Consider the following 21,006-nt stretch of genomic DNA (forward strand, 5'->3'; position numbering starts at 1 on the left):
ATCTGTCCGCTCCAGGTCTGGGTGTACACAGAATGTTCATGCACAGACAGGAGGCAGCAGGGTCACAAGCTGGCTTCCGGACTCGGGGAAGTGGCCCCAGGGTCCCTTGTCTTTAAAGCTGGGTTCCTGACTTTACCGACTACATAACCTTCAAAGTTTTTTAAAAAGGACTTGTTTTTTAAAATGGGATGGTTGAGCAGAGAAGCCTTCAAGCTGCCTCCCAAACTCCCAAGGCCCCAATGTTACCCCCGGTGGCTGAGGGGATAAGTGTGGCCGGGCAGGGAGGCCCATGTGGTGCTGTACCCAAGGGGCTACTTGGTAACTACAGACAAGGGTTGGGCAAATAGGCTGCTCAGAAAGGGACAGTGACAATGTCCCCATAGCTGGAAACACGTAGAGAAACAGATATTGCATTTAGCAGCCGTCCCCTTTGAGAGCAAGGTGTTAATTAACAAGTCTGACATTTAAATCTAAAGGTCAAAAAAATTCAAGTGGCAATGAATCAATTCGACTTACCTTTTCTCTATAGAAGGCTAACAATCTCTTCCTGTGTTTTTCTTGAAATTCTAAAATCTGAAAAGATCATATGTTTCAGCTGCTGACACAGATCCACGGTCTCTATGGCTGGAAGTTTTGTTGGGGGAGGAGGAGGCTGGAGGGACTCTCAGGACAGCTCACAGTGCTTGTCTTACGTGTGTCCTGCCCCCACAGATGCCCATGGTCAGTGCTTGCACAGGCAGGGCCAAGGGCAAACACAGGGGAGGCTTAATGGGCATGACAGGAAAGTCTCCCCAGCAACCTGCTCCATTCAAGTTGCGAGTGGTGCTCTACCGCTGGGCCAACCACAGGGTGCTGTCCCTCTGATAATGGCCACTGGTTTGAGGAATGGCCTCCTGACCAAACAGGTGTGGACCAATGGCTGGGGCAAGTGGAAAGAGAGCTGGCACACAGAATGAGGCTAAGCGAGACCCACAGAGCTGGCAGATGCCTGGTGGGCCTGTCTGCACTCCCAGGGCCAGCCACGCCTGACACCAGCACCCTCCCATTTACAGGAGCCCCGGGTTCCATGCATGCTGTCTAGACAGCTTGAACTGGGTTTCTGAGAGTACCAACGTAAGGAGGAAGGAGAGGCCTGTGATTTCCTCAGAGGAAGAAAAGAGCTATTTCATATGAGTTGAGTGTTCAGACAATGGTGCCTACCCTCTGGAAAGACCAGGCTGGAAGGGCCGACAGACAACAGGGCTAACTGTGGCTCCACTGGTACTGAAAGTCGGCATCCTCTAGCTCCATCCCCCACTTCACTCCACCTTGCCAACTGCGATGATAACACAAGCAGGAGGGAGCGGCCTTGTCTGCCCATGGCTCACTGGCCCGGTGCAAACACAGGGCAGGCTTCTTCCCTCCTCTGGAAAGGCAGGCCCAGCACGTGCCAGGCCTTTGTTCCCAACCTCCTCCATGAGAGGCCGTCTCCAGAGGACAGGGCTGCACAGGGGCCCTCCTACAGGACAGCAGGGATGACAGCCTCATGGTCTCCCGGCTGCAGCGTCCTCGGAGTGACTTGGAGCTCTAGGGTTCTCCCCTACTCGACAAGGGGACTGTGTCTCTACCAAGGAGGTAAGACAGTCCTGGGTGCTACCCCGTGGGCTATGAAGAGGAGTGGACAGAAGGACTCCGCAGGCTGCCCTGACCCCAGTTCTCGTACGCATCGGCCCCTTTCCCACCTTTGCCGACACTTCTCAAGTCCTGCTGCCTGTCGGGGACACCTGCACACGCCCCTCAAAGCCACACTCAATTGTGCCCGTGTGGGAAGCTTCTCCAAAGCACCCTCAGCAGGAACATTCCACCTGCAGGCAAGGGCCTCTGCTCTTCAGCTTCACATGCTCGTGGAGGAACCTACCGGCAGACGCGCCTCATCCCGGCTGTGGGGGTGCCCGGTCTGGCTGTTCTTAGAGAAAGGCCTTGGGGAGACGAGGTCAGTCTGTGGCTGGTCCTGATTTGGCAGGTGTGGCTGCAGCAAGGACTGGGTTGCAGGGAAAGTCTCCAAGGGGACCTGAGCAGCAGATGGGGTGAGTTCTACTGAGAGTGGAGCTGGGGAGCCTCACATGAGCTTGGGGGGCAGCCAAGACCCACTTGTCTGGGTGTTGCAGGGTCTACTCCAGCCTCCAGGACTGTGTGGGGGAGGCACACAGGCCTGCAGCCTCATGCCGCCTCCGTGGTGTGTCTGGCCTGGACTCTGACCAATGTTGGGGCCCACAGACTTGAGACACTGGGTGTGGCCTCAGAAGAGGGTAGATTTTAATAATAAAACAAAGTTTAAAAGGGACGGTGAGTGTTTATCTTGCAGAGAATATGCCTCTTGAACTGAGCCAGAGAAACAGGTCAATGAAATCATTGCAAAACTCCAGGGCTGCGATGGTCACAGAGGCTGCGCTGGGCCAGGTCAGCCCAGGGCCCCAAGGAAGAGCTGCCCGGTGCTCACGCGTGCTTTGCCCGCATCCTGCGAACTGGGAGGCCGCGAAGGCCTGAGAGTCAAGGCAGTTGGGGGAGAGTGCAGGTCACTCAGGCAGACTCTCGCCAAGAGGCCAGGAGAGGCGGCTGCCTGGTCCGGAGCACACTTCTCACTCTTCGGTTCGATACCAGTTCTCCTCCACGGAGTGGCCTGTGCCTGCATTCGTCAACATGAGCTCCCGACTATGCCAGGACCAGGGTCTGCATGCTCAGTGCTGACGAAGCCTGTGGTAGGGCAGAGGCTGTGTGGATGGAACGGATCTTAGAGGATTACTGGGAAGAGGAAGATGTTTAATTGTTACCAACTAGACTAGGAAGGGGCACCAGGGCAGGCAGTGGCTGAGGTGGTTTGTTGACACTGTCCCAGGGCAGGTCCCAAGGCCTGAGCCTTGGTGCTCAGAGTTTTGGTCTTGGGCCAGTTTTGCACTCTTAAAAGTTACTGAGGGCCCCAGAGAGCTTTGCTTATGTGGGTTTTATCTGTCGATATTTACCCTATTAGAAATTAAGACTGAGACAAATTTAAAAGTATTTATTAATTCATTTAAAAATAACACTAAATCCATTATGTGTTAACATATGGTAACAAATATTCCAATATTTATGTTACATTGATATTAGAGCATAAATATTACAATACCACGTCACGTCATGTAGCTGCGGTAAAATTCCACCCTGTGCTTGTGGCGCTCACCTCCGCGGCGTAATTGACAAACAGTGGGGCCATGAGGTCACTGGGCAGAGCCTGTGCTGCCCAGGCTGGAGCCAGCCGTCTCCACGGTCCACGCCTAAAGCCTGAGAGGCATGAGGGGCAGAGCAGACAGGTGGCTGAAGGGGCTGGCTGGGTCTGCTGGGTCTTCTCTCCTGCGACAGCACCCGGCCCCTGCAGCACTTGGCAAAACTACCCTGGAGCGCGCAGCCTGTGGCTCCGATGTCTGTGATAACATACGTGTTTTATGAACTCAAGCAACTTCTGGCCCCAAGGGGACTTGGCTTGAACAAGCGTCCTGCTGGGATGGAGCAGGGTGAGGGGGTGAGGTACGTCCTGGATGGTGTTTCCATGGGACTCTGGCTGGCTCTGGGACCGCCAGCATCCTGGTCTGGGTGCCCGTGTTGTGCTGACCCAGTGTTCTCGGGGATCTCTGGCTGCTGCTTGGCTTCCATGGGTTGAGCCTCTGGGCACCTCCCTGGAGGACGTGGCTGGGCATAACTTGAGACGGGAACAGCCTCGGGAAAGCCTGAGATACTGCGCGTGATTCAGACTGTTTCAGAACAGCCCCCGGACAGCCTGAGATACTGTGGGTGATTCAGGCTGTTTCAGAAGCCAGGAAGCTTGCTGCAGTGGGATAACCTCCCAGAGGAGGACAGTCTTGGGAACCTGGCTGACCACAGCCTGAAGGCACAAGCCCACGAAGGAGAGTGACATGCGGGGGTCCATCCTCAGTCTCCTGCCTCAGATCCTGGCTGCCCCCACTAGGCCTCTTTCCCCACAAGGCAGGTGGGGCGGCCAACGGTGGGAGCTGCACTCTTCACGGAAGAGGGAAAGGAAGTGTGGGGCGGGGGCCAGAGGAAGGACCCCTTCCTCTCCTGGCAGCTTTCCCCCAGACTCGTGGACTGCAGCTGTCCAGTGACATCCAAGGAGGCAAGAAGTGCCACTCAGCATGTGGGGGTGGGCACAGAGGACAATGACCTGCGTCAGAAGCTCGGGGTGGGGGAGGCTTGGAGTGGAGGCGTGTGCTGACTGGGAGGACGGTCAGGAACAAACAGGTAGAGAATGGACAAGCCGCAACTGAGAGGACTGGCACAGGAGCTGGTAAAAGCTGCCAGGGGAGGGGACCACGGAGCCAACACTGCCACGGCAGGGGCTCAGCTACCAGGAGTGGGGCCCACAGAGCCAACACTGCCATGGCAGGAGATCAGCTGCCAGGAGGGGGGCCCACGGAGCCAGCATTGCCATGCAGGGGCTCAGCTACCAGGAGTGGGGCCCACAGAGACAACACTGCCATGGCAGGAGATCAGCTGCCAGGAGGGGGGCCCACGGAGCCAGCATTGCCATGCAGGGGCTCAGCTACCAGGAGTGGGGCCCACAGAGACAACACTGCCATGGCAGGGGCTCAGCTGCCAGGAGGGGGGCCCACGGAGCCAGCATTGCCATGCAGGGCTCAGCGGGGACTGGAGGCCTGGCAGGCAGAAGGCCCTGGGCGACTGTCAGGGAAGGACAGTGTCAAGAAGAAACATGCTGCCCTGAACCCAGAGAGTCCTGACCTGAGATTCTAAGGTGTGAATATGGGGAGGGGGCATCTTACACAAAGGACCCGAGAGCTGACTGAGACCACTTTGTCTCAATGTGACACCAAAAGCAAAAACAACAATAAAACAGACCAAATGGACGTTGTCAAAATCAGAACCTTTTGTATGTAAATGTTTCACCATTAAGAAAGTAAAAATTCAACCCACAGAAATATTTTGGCAGAAAATATTTGCTGATCAAATATCTTCAAAGGAACTTGCCTCCAGAACACAGAAAACACATGGTCTCAGGACAGTGCACCTGGCTCATCACGGAACCAACCGCACCCCCCACAGCTCCATGGTTTCGGGATAGTGCACCTGGCTCATCACAGAACCAAGCGCACCCCCTACAGCTCCATGGTCTCAGGATAGCGCACCTGGCTCATCACGGAACTAAGCACACCCCCCACAGCTCCATGGTCTCGGGACAGCACACCTGGCTCATCACGGAACCAAGCGCACCCCCCACAGCTCCATGGTCTCGGGATAGCGCACCTGGCTCATCACGGAACCAAGCGCACCGCTCTGGCTCCATGGTCTCAGGATAATGCACCTGGCTCATCATGGAACTGAGTGCACTCCTCACAGCTCCATGGTCTCGGGACAGTGCACCTGGCTCATCACGGAACCAAGCCACACCCCTCACAGCTCACCTGGGAGGTTTCCCTGGAGTACTTCTTACACAGACTGTCTATGCTCATGAAGAACGCCTGGATATCTGCGTCGGTCTGAAAGAGAAAGAAATGACTCTACATTTATTGCGTCTAATAAATGCTTCTGGCCACCAGTTAAAAACTGTACTTTAAGACCTAGAATTAGCTATAGATGACCCAAGTGGCCAGTACATTGTGAATGGCCTCTCAGGCGCCCTGCCAGGGACAGCCTCGATCAGCAGGACAGCCCCTCATCCTGGCCACTTCCCTTTGAGGTCTGTGCGGGGCAGTGTTGAGGGCTAGGAGGCAGAGCAGCCTGCCTGACAAAGACACGCTCCCTCCTCAAAAGGGTCTTAGTGAGGGCAGAAGGTCACCATGAATGAAGGCCTCCAGCCCAGCCTCCTCCTTTAGTATGGAGACATGCTAAAATCAGAAGGATGATATAAGCTGACAAGCATTAAGTCACCACTATGTAGTCACAAGTACAAGTCGAGTTATTTAAAAAGCAAGTGTAAGGACCTTAAGAAAGGACGCAGGTTTAAGAAACAGCATCTTGTAGGTTGGGAGCGGTGGCTCAAACTTGTAATCTCAGCACTTTCGGAGGCCGAGGCAGGCAGATCACAAGGTCAGGAGATCGAGACCATCCTGTCTAACACAGTGAAACCCCGTCTCTACTAAAAATACAAAAAAATTAGCCGGGCGTGGTGATGGGCACCTGTAGTCCCAGCTACTCAGGAGGCTGAGGCAGGAGAATGGCGTGAACCCGGGAGGCAGAACTTGCAGTGAGCCGAGACTGCGCCACTGCACTCCAGCCTGGGCAAAAGAAACAGCGTTTGGTTACAGGCCCTCATGCAGACGCTCCCAACTTCCTTCACAAGTGCCTCCAGGATGCCATGCCTCGCCTCCCTGCACCTCTGGCCTTCCCTCACTTTCCCCACCCAGGACCACGTTAGCACAAAACACTAGGCGACAGCTGTCCTAGGCATGGAGCTACTGTGAGCCAGAATTGCCTGAGCAGTCCAAAGAAAAGGGGTTCATGCCTGTAATCCCAGCACTTTGGGAGACCAAGGTGGGCAGACTGCTTGAGATCAGGAGTTTAAGACCAGCCTGGCCAACATGGTGAAACCCCATCTCTACCAAAAATACAAAAGTTACCTGGGCATGATGGCAGGTGCCTGTAATCCCAGCTACTTGGGAGGCTGAGGCAGAAGAATCGTTTGAACCCGGGAGGTGGAGGTGGCAGTGAGCCGAGATCGTGCCACTGCACTCCAGCCTGGGCGACAGAGCAAGACTCCATCTCAAAAAACAAACAAACAAACAAAAAACAAAACACCAAAATCCAAAACCAAAAACAAAGAAAGGGACAAACACCAGAATGACAAGACATAGGAAGAACCTCGTGCCTCCTCCCATTCTGTGTTTCGGGACGGTGAGCGCATAGAGAGTCAAGACGGTCATCTAAGCCCATCCACCTACCTACCAGGGGCTCCCCAAATCTCACTGAAATGACGGTAAAATTTAGGAAAAAATACTCTATTTGTGGTAGAAAACAGGAAACGATATCTTGAATCGACCAGACTGAAGAATTCTAGAAGACAGAGTATAGACTGGCTTGGATCAGGATTAAGGCACCAGCCCCAACGCCCGGGGCAGGTGCAGATGAAGAGGTCCTGGAATCCACTCCAGAATCCACTCCCAGGCGCCCAGAGGCAGAGGCCAAGCAGAGCATCCTGGAGGTGAGCTCCTCTGTAACAGGGGACCTCAGACCCAACAGAGGGGAGACCTGGCTCTGGCTCGGATGGGGTAGGAGCTCCTGTGTAACACCATCCCATACACACCAAACTGCAAAGGCACAAGCAGTATGTCCAATGTGACAGGCATCAGGAGCTCAGAGTCTGGCCTAAATCCAGATCTGCAACCCTGCTTCTTCACCTAACTCCTCCATGCCTCAGTCTCCCCACGTATAAAACAGAAGCAGAAACAGCACCCCCTCAGCCCTGGCCATGGCAAGCAGCAGGTGACACAATACAGAAAAAGTGCCCCCAGCAGAGCGTGGCCCATGTGAGTGCGCAGGGAGCGGAGACTGTCACTGTTATCTAAGGTATATTATAAACACACAGATGCCTCAGAGACAAGACCAAGAGCTCCATGGACCAGAAATGGGAGCAGGTGAAGAAGCTGTCACAGATCGATCTGGCTCCATGGCCTTCTGGGTGAGGGGGACTGAGTCATTCTACACATGACAGACACCCCAGGATGTCCAGAAGATGAGCCTAGAGACAGAACAGCCAAGAAGTCTACAAAACTAACAAACGGCATCACAGCACAGATGCACAGACCTCAGTGAGGCCTGGGCAGGAGAACACAGGCAGCCATTCCTCCACCCCGGCACTCACCTCACAGAGGGCCAACGATAAGCCAGGTGCCAGAATTTTCAAAATGCTAAGATGCATTCATTTTCAACAAAGAATTCTGAAGTCTGTAAAAATGTGCTTCAAGAAAAAGAGGCATTTTTTAAAAACAAAAACTGAAAATTTGTCACTAACAGCCCAGCACTAAAATAAATAATAAAGGAATTCCCCGTAGGTAAGAAAAATAATTCCTGATAGAAGCACAGAGATTCGGGAGGCAGTGAGGAGCAGCGAAGAGGGGGAAATGGGGGAAAATCTAAATGAGTATTAGCTGTCCATGGGAGCACTGTATGGTGGGGCCCAGCGCAGTGAGAGCCAGTGTGGCCTGTATGGTGGGGCCCAGCGCAGTGAGAGCCAGTGTGGCCTGTATGGTGGGGCCCAGCGCAGTGAGAGCCAGTGTGGCCTGTATGGTGGGTCCCAGTGCAGTGAGAGCCAGGGTGGCCTGTATGGTGGGGCCCAGTGCAGTGAGAGCCAGGGTGGCCTGTATGGTGGGGCCCAGTGCAGTGAGAGCCAGTGTGGCTGCAGGAGCCGTGCGGGGAAGGCCAGGAGAAGGGGGATCGGGTGAGAGCTGAGGCCCTCGCATCATCAAGAAAATTGAATTTTCATTAGACTTTTAAATGTCAAGACTGCTCGCACAATCCCTAGGAAAATCACAAACGGATGTTTTCTTTTTGTATTTAATTTTTAAAAGGGGGGTGTGTGCTCCACAACGGTACAGTAACGAGGATACAGAGTTAAATCTCACAGCGTGACTGAAGGCCTTTGCTGCGTCTGACGTCATCAGGGCAGAGGGCGTAACGAGTGGAGGAAATCAACCCCGGTGCAGAGCAATCGAGTCCCAAGGTCCGACGGCGCAAGCGGACACAGGGGCACCACCGTGCGGGGTCCATGGAGCTCTCCTCACGCAGCTGTAAAGGCGTGCTGTTGGTGACTCGCTGTCAGACACAGGAAAGGGGCGCTGCAAAAGAGGGCTCTTATCATCATGAAGGCTGATTCAGCCACTGCCACTAGGCAGGAAGGGGGTTCTCTGACTAGGAATGCCAGCCCTAATTTACTGTCTTGAAACACACACAGATTGTACTGGCTACAGCACGATACTGTCCTTGGGGCGCCAGGCTTACACAGGACTTCCTTGCTGGAGTCTCAGCTGTCAACACTGATTTCATCTTCTCTTGCTTGCTGCCTGCATGGCCTGTGCACGGCTTCAGAATCGTACCAGGCTTACTGCTTTCCCGTGATACTTCTAGCGTTAGGTCTTGTTTTGTGTTTCTGTCAAACATTCTGAAATTATTGTAAGACCCAGTCACAACACCGTCAGATCCATTCCAATAACACTGAATTTGTCAGACACATGGTCCTTTTCACACAGTGCATAGCTTACTTCCGAGCTACTGGTGCACCTGTTACATTTCCACAGGCATTTTCCATAATTTTTTTTTTTTTTTTGAGATGGAGCCTCACCCTATGGCCCAGGCTGGATTGCAGTGGCGCGATCTCCGCTCACCGCAACCTCCACTCCCCAGGTTCAAATGATTCTCTAGCCTCAGGCTCCCAAGTAGCTGGGATTACAGGTGTGTGCTACTGAGCCTGGCTAATTTTTGTTATTTTCAGTAGAGATGGAGTTTCTCCTTGTTAGCCAGGCTGGTCTCAAACGCCTGACCTCAGGTGATTTGCCTGCCTCAGCTTTGCAAAATGCTGGGATTACAGGCGTGAGCCACCGCACCAAGCCGCGTTTTCCATATTGAAGTTCCAACTTTTGACTAACAAATGGTCTCTATCATCATATTTGACCACTATGGCTGAATTTTACATCAGAAATTAGGAGATGATTTCAGACAAAAATGACCCATTACTGGAATCATCAGGTTCTTCAGTGTAGATGCCTATCACAGAGGGCAGACGCTCTCATGTCACATGAGCAAATAGTTCCTTTACTGCTGCTAGATACAGATGTGTTATAGCTGTTGAGATGGACTTCTGTGGCTGAAATCACCTGTTAGCTCTTTCATATTGTCAGGCTTGATATCCACAATATTAAAACTCCTGTCTATAATTTCCAGATGCCAAAGACTTGATTTTAATCTGCAAATCACCTGCAGATAAACATGTTTCAAAATCACTATTAACAGGAATTGAGTTGATGTGACGAGTATGAGCGTTGGCAGATGCTCTTTGTGGAGTGACTGCGACCCCTAGACCCATGGGCCTAAAGACTGGCACTCATAGTGCAGTAGCCGTGGTGGCATCTCTACACACCTCATCTTCCTTTTCAAGTTATATCCTTCTGGTCTTTTGTCCCTTTCACTGATTTTCCATAATTGTATTATTATTGGTAGACAATACTGAGCAGAATTTTTCTCGGGGAAACCACCTAGTTTTGTTGAACTTTTCTTCTCTTTCTAAACTTTTCAAGTGGTCAAACTCTGGCTCACGGTTCTGAAAGGTCCTGTAAACACGGTATTCCCTTCTGCTTAAGATGAGATTTTGTTCATCTGCTCCTGTTGAAGGATTATGACTCTGCCACCTATATCTCCAGTTCCTACTAATTCTCCAGAATGAATAAGTTCTACTAGGGAAGAAAAAAGCTAATGAAATAGTTATGGTCAATAGTTATAGAAAAATTAATAAAATTCCACACCACTCGTGACATCATCTGCTATGTCGTCATCCATTGCTCCTTTCACCTGAGAAACCGCTACTGAGTGTCATCCCTCCTCCAGCTCCTGCCATAGGGAAACAAAAATACACATATGGCCCCATTATGCTTCATCTTGTGAAGGGCTCTTCCTTCTCAGCGCAAAAATATCTGTACATACACCTAAGAAAGCTTGCAGCAGGGGGTAAACTACTTTCCTTGACCTAAATGTTGGTTACACATTATGATTGTGAAAAATTTACTGAGGTATACACTCATAATGTGTGTACTTGACTATGTGTTAGCTCATAGAAATTGTAACTAAAAACTTGCAAATATTTTAAAATGAATATACTTCTAGGTAACACATGGGTCACAGGAGAAACTGAGTAAAAATATCAAAATTCAAAGATAAAAATATAATATCATCAAATATGTATACTGCAGGCAAAAATGAACACAGAAGGAAAGTTATGACCCTATAGTGTAATATTATAGAGGAAAGATTGAAAATTAATCCTAAGCACCCATCTTAAAGAACAAACTAAATCCAGACAAAAAGGAAATGATAAAGAGAATTAACAAAATAGGAAACAAATATAAAATGGACACAATCAACAGAGCTAAAAATTAGTTTTTGAAAATACAGTCGTCCTTCAGTATATGAGGGGAAATTGGTTCCAGGACTCCAATTGTGCTAAAATCCAGGCATACTAAAGTTCCACAGTTGGCCTTGTAGAACCTGCATAGAGGAAAGGTCAGCCCTCCATCTGAGCAGGTTTTGTATCCCATGAATACTGTATTTTTGATCTGCATCTGACTGGAAAAATATCTATGTATACATGGACACACACCATTAAAACTTGTGTTGTTCAAGAGTCCACAGTACTAATAAAAATCACTAACATTCATCCTGGCTATCAGGGTGAAACCCCGTCTCTACTAAAAATACAAAAATACAAAAAACAAAAACAAAAATAAACAAAAAAAAACTCTGGGAGGCCGAGGCAGGTGGATCACGAGGTCAGGAGATCGAGACCATCCTGGCTAACATGGTGAAACCCCGTCTTTACTAAAAATACAAAAAATTAGCCGGGCGTGGTGGTGGGCCCCTGCAGTCCCAGCTACATGGGAGGCTGAGGCAGGGGAAGGGCGTGAACCTGGGAGGTGGAGCTTGCAGTGAGCCAAGACTGCGCCACTGCACTCCAGCCTGGGCAACAGAGCGAGACTCCGTCTCAAAAAAAAACCAAAAAAAAACAAAAAAAAAAGGCTGGGCGCAGTGGCTCACGCCTGTAATCCCAGCACTTTGGGAGGCCGAGGCGGACGGATCACGAGGTCAGGAGATCGAGACCATCCTGGCTAACAGGGTGAAACCCCCGTCTCTACTAAAAAAATCACTAACATTTGGCACAACTGGTCAAGAGAAAAGAGAATTCATAATACGCACTGTTAAACAAGGGGCATCATTATGGAACTTACAGACATGAAGAATATGAGTGGATAACAAGCATATTGATGACAAGAAATTTGAAAATTCCGATGAAATGCACTAATTCCTAGAAAAACACAATTTACTTAAATTGACTCAAGGAGAATTAGGAACTTTAAACAGTTTGATGTCTAATAAAGACATTAAATCCCTAGTTTAAAATCTTTGAACAGAAAAGTTACTGGGCCTAAATAGTGTCACTTCTGAATTCTACCAAACATTTAAAGAAATAACCCCAATCTTACAAAAAATTTTCCAGAGAAGAGAAAAGTAAAAATAATTTACAACTTGTTTTATGAAACCAGAATAGACCCGATTTACCAAAATGTGAAAAGGGCATTACAAGAAAAAAAATTTACAGGTCCAGCTCTCATATGAACACAGGTGCGAAAAACCCCACGCAAAATAGTAGCAAACTGAATTTACTTACATATACAAGCTACCTTATATCACTACAAAGTTGAATTTATTCCTAGAATCTAATGTGGGTTCCAAATTCTAAAAATAAATGTAACTCACCACATTAATAAATGAGAATAATTAAATGATAATCTCGACAGCTATAGAATAAGCTAATAAAAGTTATAGTCAATAATCATAGAAAAATTAACAAAATTCAATACCATTCATGATGATTAAAAAAAAAAACCTTAGCAAAAACTTGATGCACATATAATACTTGATGAAATACTGGAAGCTTGACCCTGAAATTAGGAAAATGACGAGGACGCCAGCTAATGCCACCATTTCTCCTCAGCACTGTACTGGAGGTCCCAGCCAATGCCGTAAAAAAAAGGAAGCGCATAAGGATTAGAAAGAGAGATCTAAAGCGTCCTTATTCAAAGAGAACCTGTTGGCGTATGTAAATGTTCTAGCAGAGTCTACGCATAAACCAACAGAGTTATCAAGTAAGTTCTGCAAGGTCACTAGTGGCAGTTAAGAAAATCAACTGCATTTTTATAGACTAGCAATAAGCACTTGAGATAAATTTTTTAAAACTACAATAGTAGCAGTCCAAATCATTAAATACCTAAGAAAAATACTAACACTGATGCACAAAGCCTCCCTAAAGAACAGTAAGTCCACAATAAAAATCCCAACAGGATTCTGTGTCTGTGGAAATTGACCATTTGCCTCCAAAATTTATGTGGACATGCGAAGATGAATGTAGGCCAACTGGTGTATCAGACAACCCCAAACCTCAATGGCTTATTGTTGGGGCACTTGTTTCTTCCCATACAATAGTTCAAGACCAGGCTCAGTGGGTGGCCTTCCACACAGGCTCAGGTCACCCCGCCCCCAGCAGCTCTGCCCTGTTCTCCGGGGCTTCTGTGGTGACGGAAGGACGGTAGAGGGCTGTCCAGGAGGCTGTTTTTATGGGCCAGGCCTGGAAGTGGTCTTCATCGCTCCTGCTTGCATTTCAGCATGGGAAGGTAGGTGGGGACAATGAGTACAGCCAGGTGCCCAGGAAGAAAGGGAACAGGTGTGGCGATGACTGCCCAGTCTGGCCTGGTCTGCCATTCTGGTCACTGGTACCCAGGTCACTCCTCCCCTAGACAGAAAGTCACTCCCCCAGAGTGGAGCGCCCCCACCACCACTGTCACTGGCCCAGCTCAGATGCTGGGGCAGCATGTGGCCCCTTCCCTCGGGTCCCGATTTGGCCTGCAATCTATGAGCTAGAAGACAATGAACGTGTCTGCATCCTCGCCATGACCTGACGTCTAATGGGGGCACGGGGCAGGACAGCTAAGAAACACTCCCTACCGTACCAAGGGAGAAGGACAACACAGGTGCACGTCATGAGGCATTTGAGGATGGGTGCTGGGGGCTCCTCCCCCAGGGAGAGCCTGGGCTGGACTGCAGCTCTGCCTTCTGGGGAAGCTCTCTTGTCTGCTGTCTCCAGACCCTGCCTGCTGGGGTTCCCATCAAGTGAAGTGAGGCAGAAGTGCTGCCTCAGCTTTCAAGGCCTTCACCCTCGAGACTTATGTCTTACCACTTGGAATTCAAAAGCAACTGGCATGTCCATGACTGTGGGGCATCCTCGTCCTTCACCTCCTTACTGTAGCTACTCCTTTCCACATATGTGTGTAAAAACCGGCCCGGCCTAGCTTACACTCTCCCTCCTCAAGGAGGCAGATGCAGGGGGAGCACAGCCGCTGCTCTGCTCTGCGCTCACCGGAGTCTCCCTTCCTGGCGGCCCGGCCACCCATCACATCCCCAGGCGCTGGCTTCAGTCTACCCTGCTCCCTGGCCATCCACCACCCAACCAATACGGTGGTGCTCCATTTTGTGCGTTCAATCGTAATGGAGCATTATAATGACAAACAAATCAATATATAAAGATATCTCAGGTGGTGACACACACTGCGAAGCAGAATAATCCAGGTCAAGGAACACAGAGTCAGAGGGTCACTTTTACATGGTGGTGTCTGTCACAATCAGGTCTGGGGAAGTCCATTCACAATGTGTTTTGTTTTAAAGAAAAAACAACATGAGAATAGAAACCATCAGAGGGTACTGCACTAAGCAAGGATAAGAACTGCTCTGTGAAATTGATTTCACCAAAGTGCTCACACACAGATGCACCCACGTGCAAGTGCACACGCTGCCATAATATAAAGCTTCCTTTCTATCGCAGGTCAGGGTCAAAGAAGCCAGCATGACCCAGAGCTGTTGGTGATGTCTCCTCACATTCCACAGAGACCTTAAGGCTGTGGGGGATGGAGCCTGTGGCCATCTGGGAGGACACTCCAGTCAGAGGGAACAGGAAAGCCAGGTACTGAGGTGGAAGACCCTGGCTCCTGGAGAGGCTGCAGGCCAGGGTTGCTGCCTGGGGACCACGAGGCTGCCAGAGCCCAGGCCACAGGGCCTACATGCATGGGGGACTTTGGTGCTTACTCCTGGAAAGTTGGGATGCATTTAAGCAGATCCCTCTGGCTGCAGGGTGAAGAGGCTCTAGGAAGCCAGACTGAGAGGAGGAGAAACCAGCAGCTCCTATGGGGGGTGAAGCAACAGGGAAGGGAAGACCAGCATTCAGAAGAGCCCACACAGTCTGTGATGGTTCAGAGAAAGAGAAGCAGGAACAACTTCCACATTTTAAACAATTTTACTTATACACACACACACACACACACACACTCACTCAGACATAGAGAAAAGAACACACGCCTTTTTAAACACCCATCAAATATGAAAAATTACCGTGTATTAAACCGCAGTGAAAATCCCAATAATTAAAAAACCCACATAGCCATATTCTCTCATCAGAATGCCATAGGACTAAAAATTAACGATGAAAATGACAGGGAGCTAAAATCTAACCACTCAGAAACTAAAGCATATCTTTTCAAATAATTCTTGAGTTAAAAAATAAAAAGACAGATTACAGATTATTTAGAAATGAGAGAAAAGCGGTACTCAAAATGATACAGAATAGCAGTGCACAGAAAGACACGGATGGTCTTAAATATACTTACTAGGAGACAAGTAAGTAAATGACCTGAACATTCCACCCAAGCTAGAGAAAGGCTAAGGGCTCACCAGCCTCCAGCCCGACCATGTGACAGGGCTTAGCGTGAGGGTACTGTGTGAGGAGCAGAAGCAGGCAGGCACTGAGCCGCCTCTAAGCTGCCACACGTGTGGAGGAAAATAAAGTATTTTCTGTTAAAAGTGTAAACATTTACATCTTTTGCCCTTGCTTTTTCATCACTTCAGGAATTTACGCCACAGAAATATTCTTACAAGTGTGGAGAGATATTGGTTAAAAATGTTCACTGGAAGGTTGTTTGAAACAGCAAAAAACCGAAAAAATCCAAAGGCTCACTGATAGGAAAATACTAAAATATAATGCAGTCATTTTAAGAGTGTGCCCAAAATATAATGTCTGAGCTATATTATAGCTGAGAAGATACCTTTTTTTTTTTTTTTTTTTGAGACAGAGTCTTACTCTGTCGCCCAGGCTGGAGTGCAGTGGTGTTATCTCGGCTCACCACAGCCTGTCTCCTGCGTTCAAGTGATTTTCCTGCCTCAGCCTCCCGAGTAGCTGGGACTACAGGCGTGTGCCACCACTCCCAGCTAATTTTTTGTATTTTTAGTAGAGACGGGGTTTTACCATGTTAGCCAGGATGGTCTCGATCTCCTGATCTCATGATCCGCCTGCCTAGGCCTCCCAAAGTGCTGGGATTACAGGCGTGAGCCACTGCGCCTGGCCGAGAAGACACCATTTATTTTATTTTATTTTATTATTATTATACTTTAAGTTTTAGGGTACATGTGCACAATGTGCAGGTTAGTTACATATGTACACATGTGCCATGCTGGTGTGCTGCACCCATTAACTCGTCATTTAGCATTAGGTATATCTCCTAATGCTATCCCTCCCCCCTCCTCCCACCCCACAACAGTCCCCAGAGTGCGATGTTCCCCTTCCTGTGTCCATGTGTTCTCATTGTTCAATTCCCACCTATGAGTGAGAACATGCGGTGTTTGGTTTTTTGAAGACACCATTTTTATGAAAAGGTAAATCACAATAACACACATAGAACAGGTACCAAACTCCTAGTCACTGTCATCTCTGGGAAACAGGATCTGGGGACTTACACCTTTTTTTTTTTTGTGAGACGGAGTCTCGCTCAGTCGCCCAGGCTGGAATGCAGTGGCGCGATCACACTGCAAGCTCTGCCTCCCGGGTTCACACATTCTCCTGCCTCAGCCTCCCGAGTAGCTGGGACTACAGGTGCCCGCCACCACGCCCAGCTAATTTTTTTGTATTTTTAGTAGAGATGGGGTTTCACCGAGTTGGCCAGGATGGTCTTGATCTCCTGACCTCGTGATCTGCCCGTCTCAGCCTCCCAAAGTGCTGGGATTACAGGCGTGAGCCACCGTGCCCGGCGGGACTTACACATTTGCCATTATAATTTTCTGTACTGTATGACTGTTGTGTAACTTTGTATTATGTTTGTAATGAGAGAAAAACAACTATTATATTTAAATCATCAGACCAAATGCACATTTTAGAGATCAGGCAGAGAAAAGACCAACCATTTGTTTATACCAATAACAAGTTAAACTGAATATTTTATAGAGAGAACAAAAGGCATTGTTTTAAGCCTTCAGCAGTAATTGATTTTAAACTTCCTTTATGAACAACACTCTTAATTATATATGATCCCTATACAAATCCAAACTCTATCACCCTCTTAAGGTGCTTGTATTGTGCTGCAGAAATCTACTTAACCCACTTTCATTTCCAGGAACACAGCACGATTCAACAACCTAGGAATAAGGTCAATCTATAGCTAAGAAAGTTTTAAAAATTAAGTTTTAAAAACTAAATCCTAATTGCATTTTGATTACTCAGATATCTTAACAGAGCAAAGTGACTGAAAATTTTAGACACCACAAACGACTAAAAATTAAATATCAAATTTAAAAGGAAATATGACTGTGATTAAGATGCAGACACTACAGATTTCAACTTACATGCTTTGAAAGTAAAACTGTACGACAAGGAGCTTTACAAATCAAGCATTCATTCTTTTTACCTATAAAATAAAAATAGGCTTTATTATATTAGACTGACTACTGCTTTTAAATATGTATACACGCAGACTTTACAATGTTTCTCCAAGAAATAGGCAGGATTGTATCACTTACAGGTTTTCATGTTCTGACAGGATGAGGCTGTGGGTACTGGTACAGTTGGAAGGATTTATAGAACTAACATCCTATTCCCCTCCTTTGCAAACATGCACAAAAACAGTGACCATAAAGATCAAAACACCTAAGGCTAAGTCTATCCCAGGTATTTATTACAATTAGGCTTTTTAAAAATTAAAATTAAAAATTTTTTTTGAGACAAGGTCTTGCTCTGTTGCCCAGGCTGATCTGCAAGTGGCATGATCACAGCTCACTGCAGCCTTGACCCCCTCCACGGGCTCAACAGTCTTCCCCTCTCAGCCTCCCTGAGTAGCTAGGACCACAGACGTGTGCCGCCACAGCCAGATAATTTTTAAATTTTTTTGAAGAGACAGGGTCTCACTATGTTGCCCACACTGGGCTCGAACTCCTGGGCTTAAACAATCCTCCCACCTCAGCCTCCCAAAGTGCTGGGATTGCAGGCGTGAGCCACTGTGCCTGGCCATAATTAGCTTTTTTTTTTTTTTTTTGAGACAGAGTTTCACTCTGTCACCCAGGCGGGAGTGTAATGACGCGATCTTGGCTCACTGCAACCTCCACCTCCTGGGTTCAAGTGATTCTCATGCCTCAGGCTCCCAAGTGACTAGGCGTACAGGTGCCTGCCACCACACCAGGCTAATTTTTGTATTTTTAGTAGAGACGGGGTTTTGCCACGTTGGCCAGGCTGGTCTTGAACTCCTGACTTCAGGTGATCCGCCCACATCGGTCTCTCAAAGTGCTGGGATTATAGGCATGAGCCACCATGCCCAGCCTATGATTAGGCTTTATAGTGATATCTTAATCTAAAATTTTTAACTATTCAAAATGAACCTCAAGCTTGATTTTCTCACTAGTCAACTTGGAGCCCAGGGCTGACCAGGCACTATGAGCCTGGTCATATGACACTCCTGTCATTCCAGGGAGGACATCAGGTCCAAACCTGAACAAGCCCAGTGGCTTTGTCCCCTCCTCTGGGCCAGTGCAGCTAAGAACGAGGAAAAAAACATCGCTTAAGTGAGAGGTGGCTTCACAGACTTGAGGATTCCAACGCTGCTGAGTCAGCAATACTGCTGGGCAATCCTGCTTTTCCTGGGTATTTTCTGCCCCATTCCCCATGGGGCTATTCAAACCAGGGCCCTCATATCATCTACTCAGAAGAAGCCCTGGCTCATGACCTACCTCAAGTTCTCTGCCCTCTCCTCTAGACTGACCCACCACAGAACATCCCACTTCACGCTACCGCCTTCCTTTCTGCCTTGGAGGCAGCATCTCTTCCAGCCCAAGCCCAAGCTTTCACTTGTGTATCCACACTCACCTCACTGTCCGCAGCTCCCAGCACACAGAATGGTGTCCTACTGTGGAGTGAGGTGTCCCCTTCTAACAGCCTCCAGAATTGTCTCCTTTCCTCTCTTCTTCAAGTTGCCCTCATGCTAAAAACATCTACCCTTGACAGTAGGTCCCCTCCCTTCTAGCTCTTTAAGTGCAAATTCTGCAGCAAGAAAATTCCTCTTATGCACCATCACAGCCAGGAGTCATGCAGTAAAAGATTAACAGAGCCGACTCATAAGAATCAAAAAGTTCTTACAAGGGAAGAGGATTAACAGACATGACAGAGAGGAAATCACATGTGGCCAAAAGACAAAGGGATTGATGTCTGATCTATAAATAGTGCTCACTAGTCAATTAAAAAGAAACACTTCAATAAAAGGCTATGAGGAGACCTGAATAGGCATAGGAAAAAATGCAAACAGCCAATAAACACACAAAATGAAGGTCAAGGTCACTAGTAAGAGACACCAAAGAGAACAACAGGTGCTCACGTGTCACTACAGGGAATAGAAACAGGCACTTCCTTTGTGCCTGTTTGGGTCACATTTGGGTCAGTTTTTCATGTGCACACCCGCAGCCTAGCACTCCACCCCGAAGAATATATTCCAAGGAAAAAAATCAAGTAAAAGAACAAGTGGTGTCTCACAGCAAAACTGCAGAAACTATGTTATGGTATGATAGCCAAAAGATGTATCATGCAACCTTAAGAATGATGATACAGACTTATTTTAACACGGAAGGAGGTCCATGTTTGAGTAAGTAATAAAAGCAGATTACTAAATGGTAGACACACCGTATTGCTTTTGTTTTAAAAATCTGCATCTATAGGAAATGCTTGGAAGGATATACACCAGAGCTAAACAAGGGCTTCCCTCTGAGTGACACACCACTGGACAGCTACGGAGCTACAGTCAGGGCTCTGCCCAGAGCCTCCACCCCTTTTCACCATTTTTTGTGTGTCCTCGGATTTGGTGTGGTCTCAACATGCAGCATCTGTGGCTTTTTGGAGGAATGCACTGAGACTACTGGAATCTCTGTTGACCTTAGGCTTTAAGAGCTAGGCAAACCTGTGAATCTGTACCTGCCCCAGGCCCTTAACCAGTCACCTGCCAACACAGGGTATGCTGACCTCGAAAACAATGACACTCTGAGCCTTGTCTTCACACTTCCCAGCACCACGAAGGCACACGCGTCTCCATCATTCCTAACAATGTTATCTTTGGGAAACATTATCTTGGGTCACCAGTGCCCTCCTCACTGGTCCAACGGACACTTTCAAACACCAATTCCTTGACTTCACTGGGATGTCCAATTCATCAACATCTCTCTTTTTTACCTGACATCTTCCTTACCTCCTTCAACAAATGCTCTTTCCAACAAGATAGTCTCTTCTAGTTTCCTTCGCCTTTGAGGCTCTCCACACTCCAATATCTAGGATTATTATCCCATGTTAATCGCTCCCCAAATGTATTCCTGGCTGTCTTGAGTTCTGGACCCACATGTTCAACTGCCTCTTCTCTTCCCCTGGATGGCTCTCATAGGACACAGGCCGTGTCCAAACATGAGCTCAGGGGCCCTGCACTCCACCCTGCTGTGCCCCACCCTGCTGGGTTCCCTCCTGCTGGGCTCCTCTCCAGTGTTCTGTCTAGCAGTGAAACCCTGTCCAGTTCTCTAGCCCTAGTCTCTGACTCAAGTCTGCTGAATCTACCTAACTTCTCCTGAACCTATCACTTCTCTCCACCACCTCTCATGTGCTCAGCTGCAGTCTCTCCCACAGTTTCTATCTCCCTCCAATCTACTTTTCACCCGGCTGCCCGAGAGACTTTTGTTTTTAAATACACACCTGAAATCAACAACTCCACTCCTAGGTTACACACCCAACAGAAATGTGCACCTAAGATCACCAAAGATTCACAGTAGCAAGAAGATTCACAGTAGCACTATTTCTGCAGCCAAATCTACAAACAACCCGAAGGGCCATGGACAGTGGAAATGATGAGTAACTTGGGGTGTATC

At 48.4% G+C, this 21,006-nt stretch overlaps 1 protein-coding gene and 1 pseudogene across 1 annotated transcript in view; both read right to left on the reverse strand.

Annotated features, from left to right (window-relative positions):
• The window catches only part of LOC129035308 (probable E3 SUMO-protein ligase RNF212), a 57,144-nt gene that overhangs the window by 34,397 nt on the left and 1,741 nt on the right, over positions 1 to 21,006 (reverse strand). Inside the window, exons 2-4 of the mRNA XM_054485577.1 lie at positions 17,467 to 17,528; positions 5,451 to 5,525; positions 517 to 573 (exon numbers count right to left, since the gene is read on the reverse strand). Of these exons, the coding sequence (XP_054341552.1) occupies positions 517 to 573; positions 5,451 to 5,525; positions 17,467 to 17,528 (194 nt within the window). The remainder of the gene's footprint in view (positions 1 to 516; positions 574 to 5,450; positions 5,526 to 17,466; positions 17,529 to 21,006) is intronic.
• On the reverse strand, positions 3,155 to 5,183 carry LOC134739235 (uncharacterized; annotated as a pseudogene).

Source organism: Pongo pygmaeus, chromosome 3, assembly GCF_028885625.2.
Source record: "Pongo pygmaeus isolate AG05252 chromosome 3, NHGRI_mPonPyg2-v2.0_pri, whole genome shotgun sequence".
Lineage (NCBI taxonomy): Eukaryota > Metazoa > Chordata > Mammalia > Primates > Hominidae > Pongo > Pongo pygmaeus.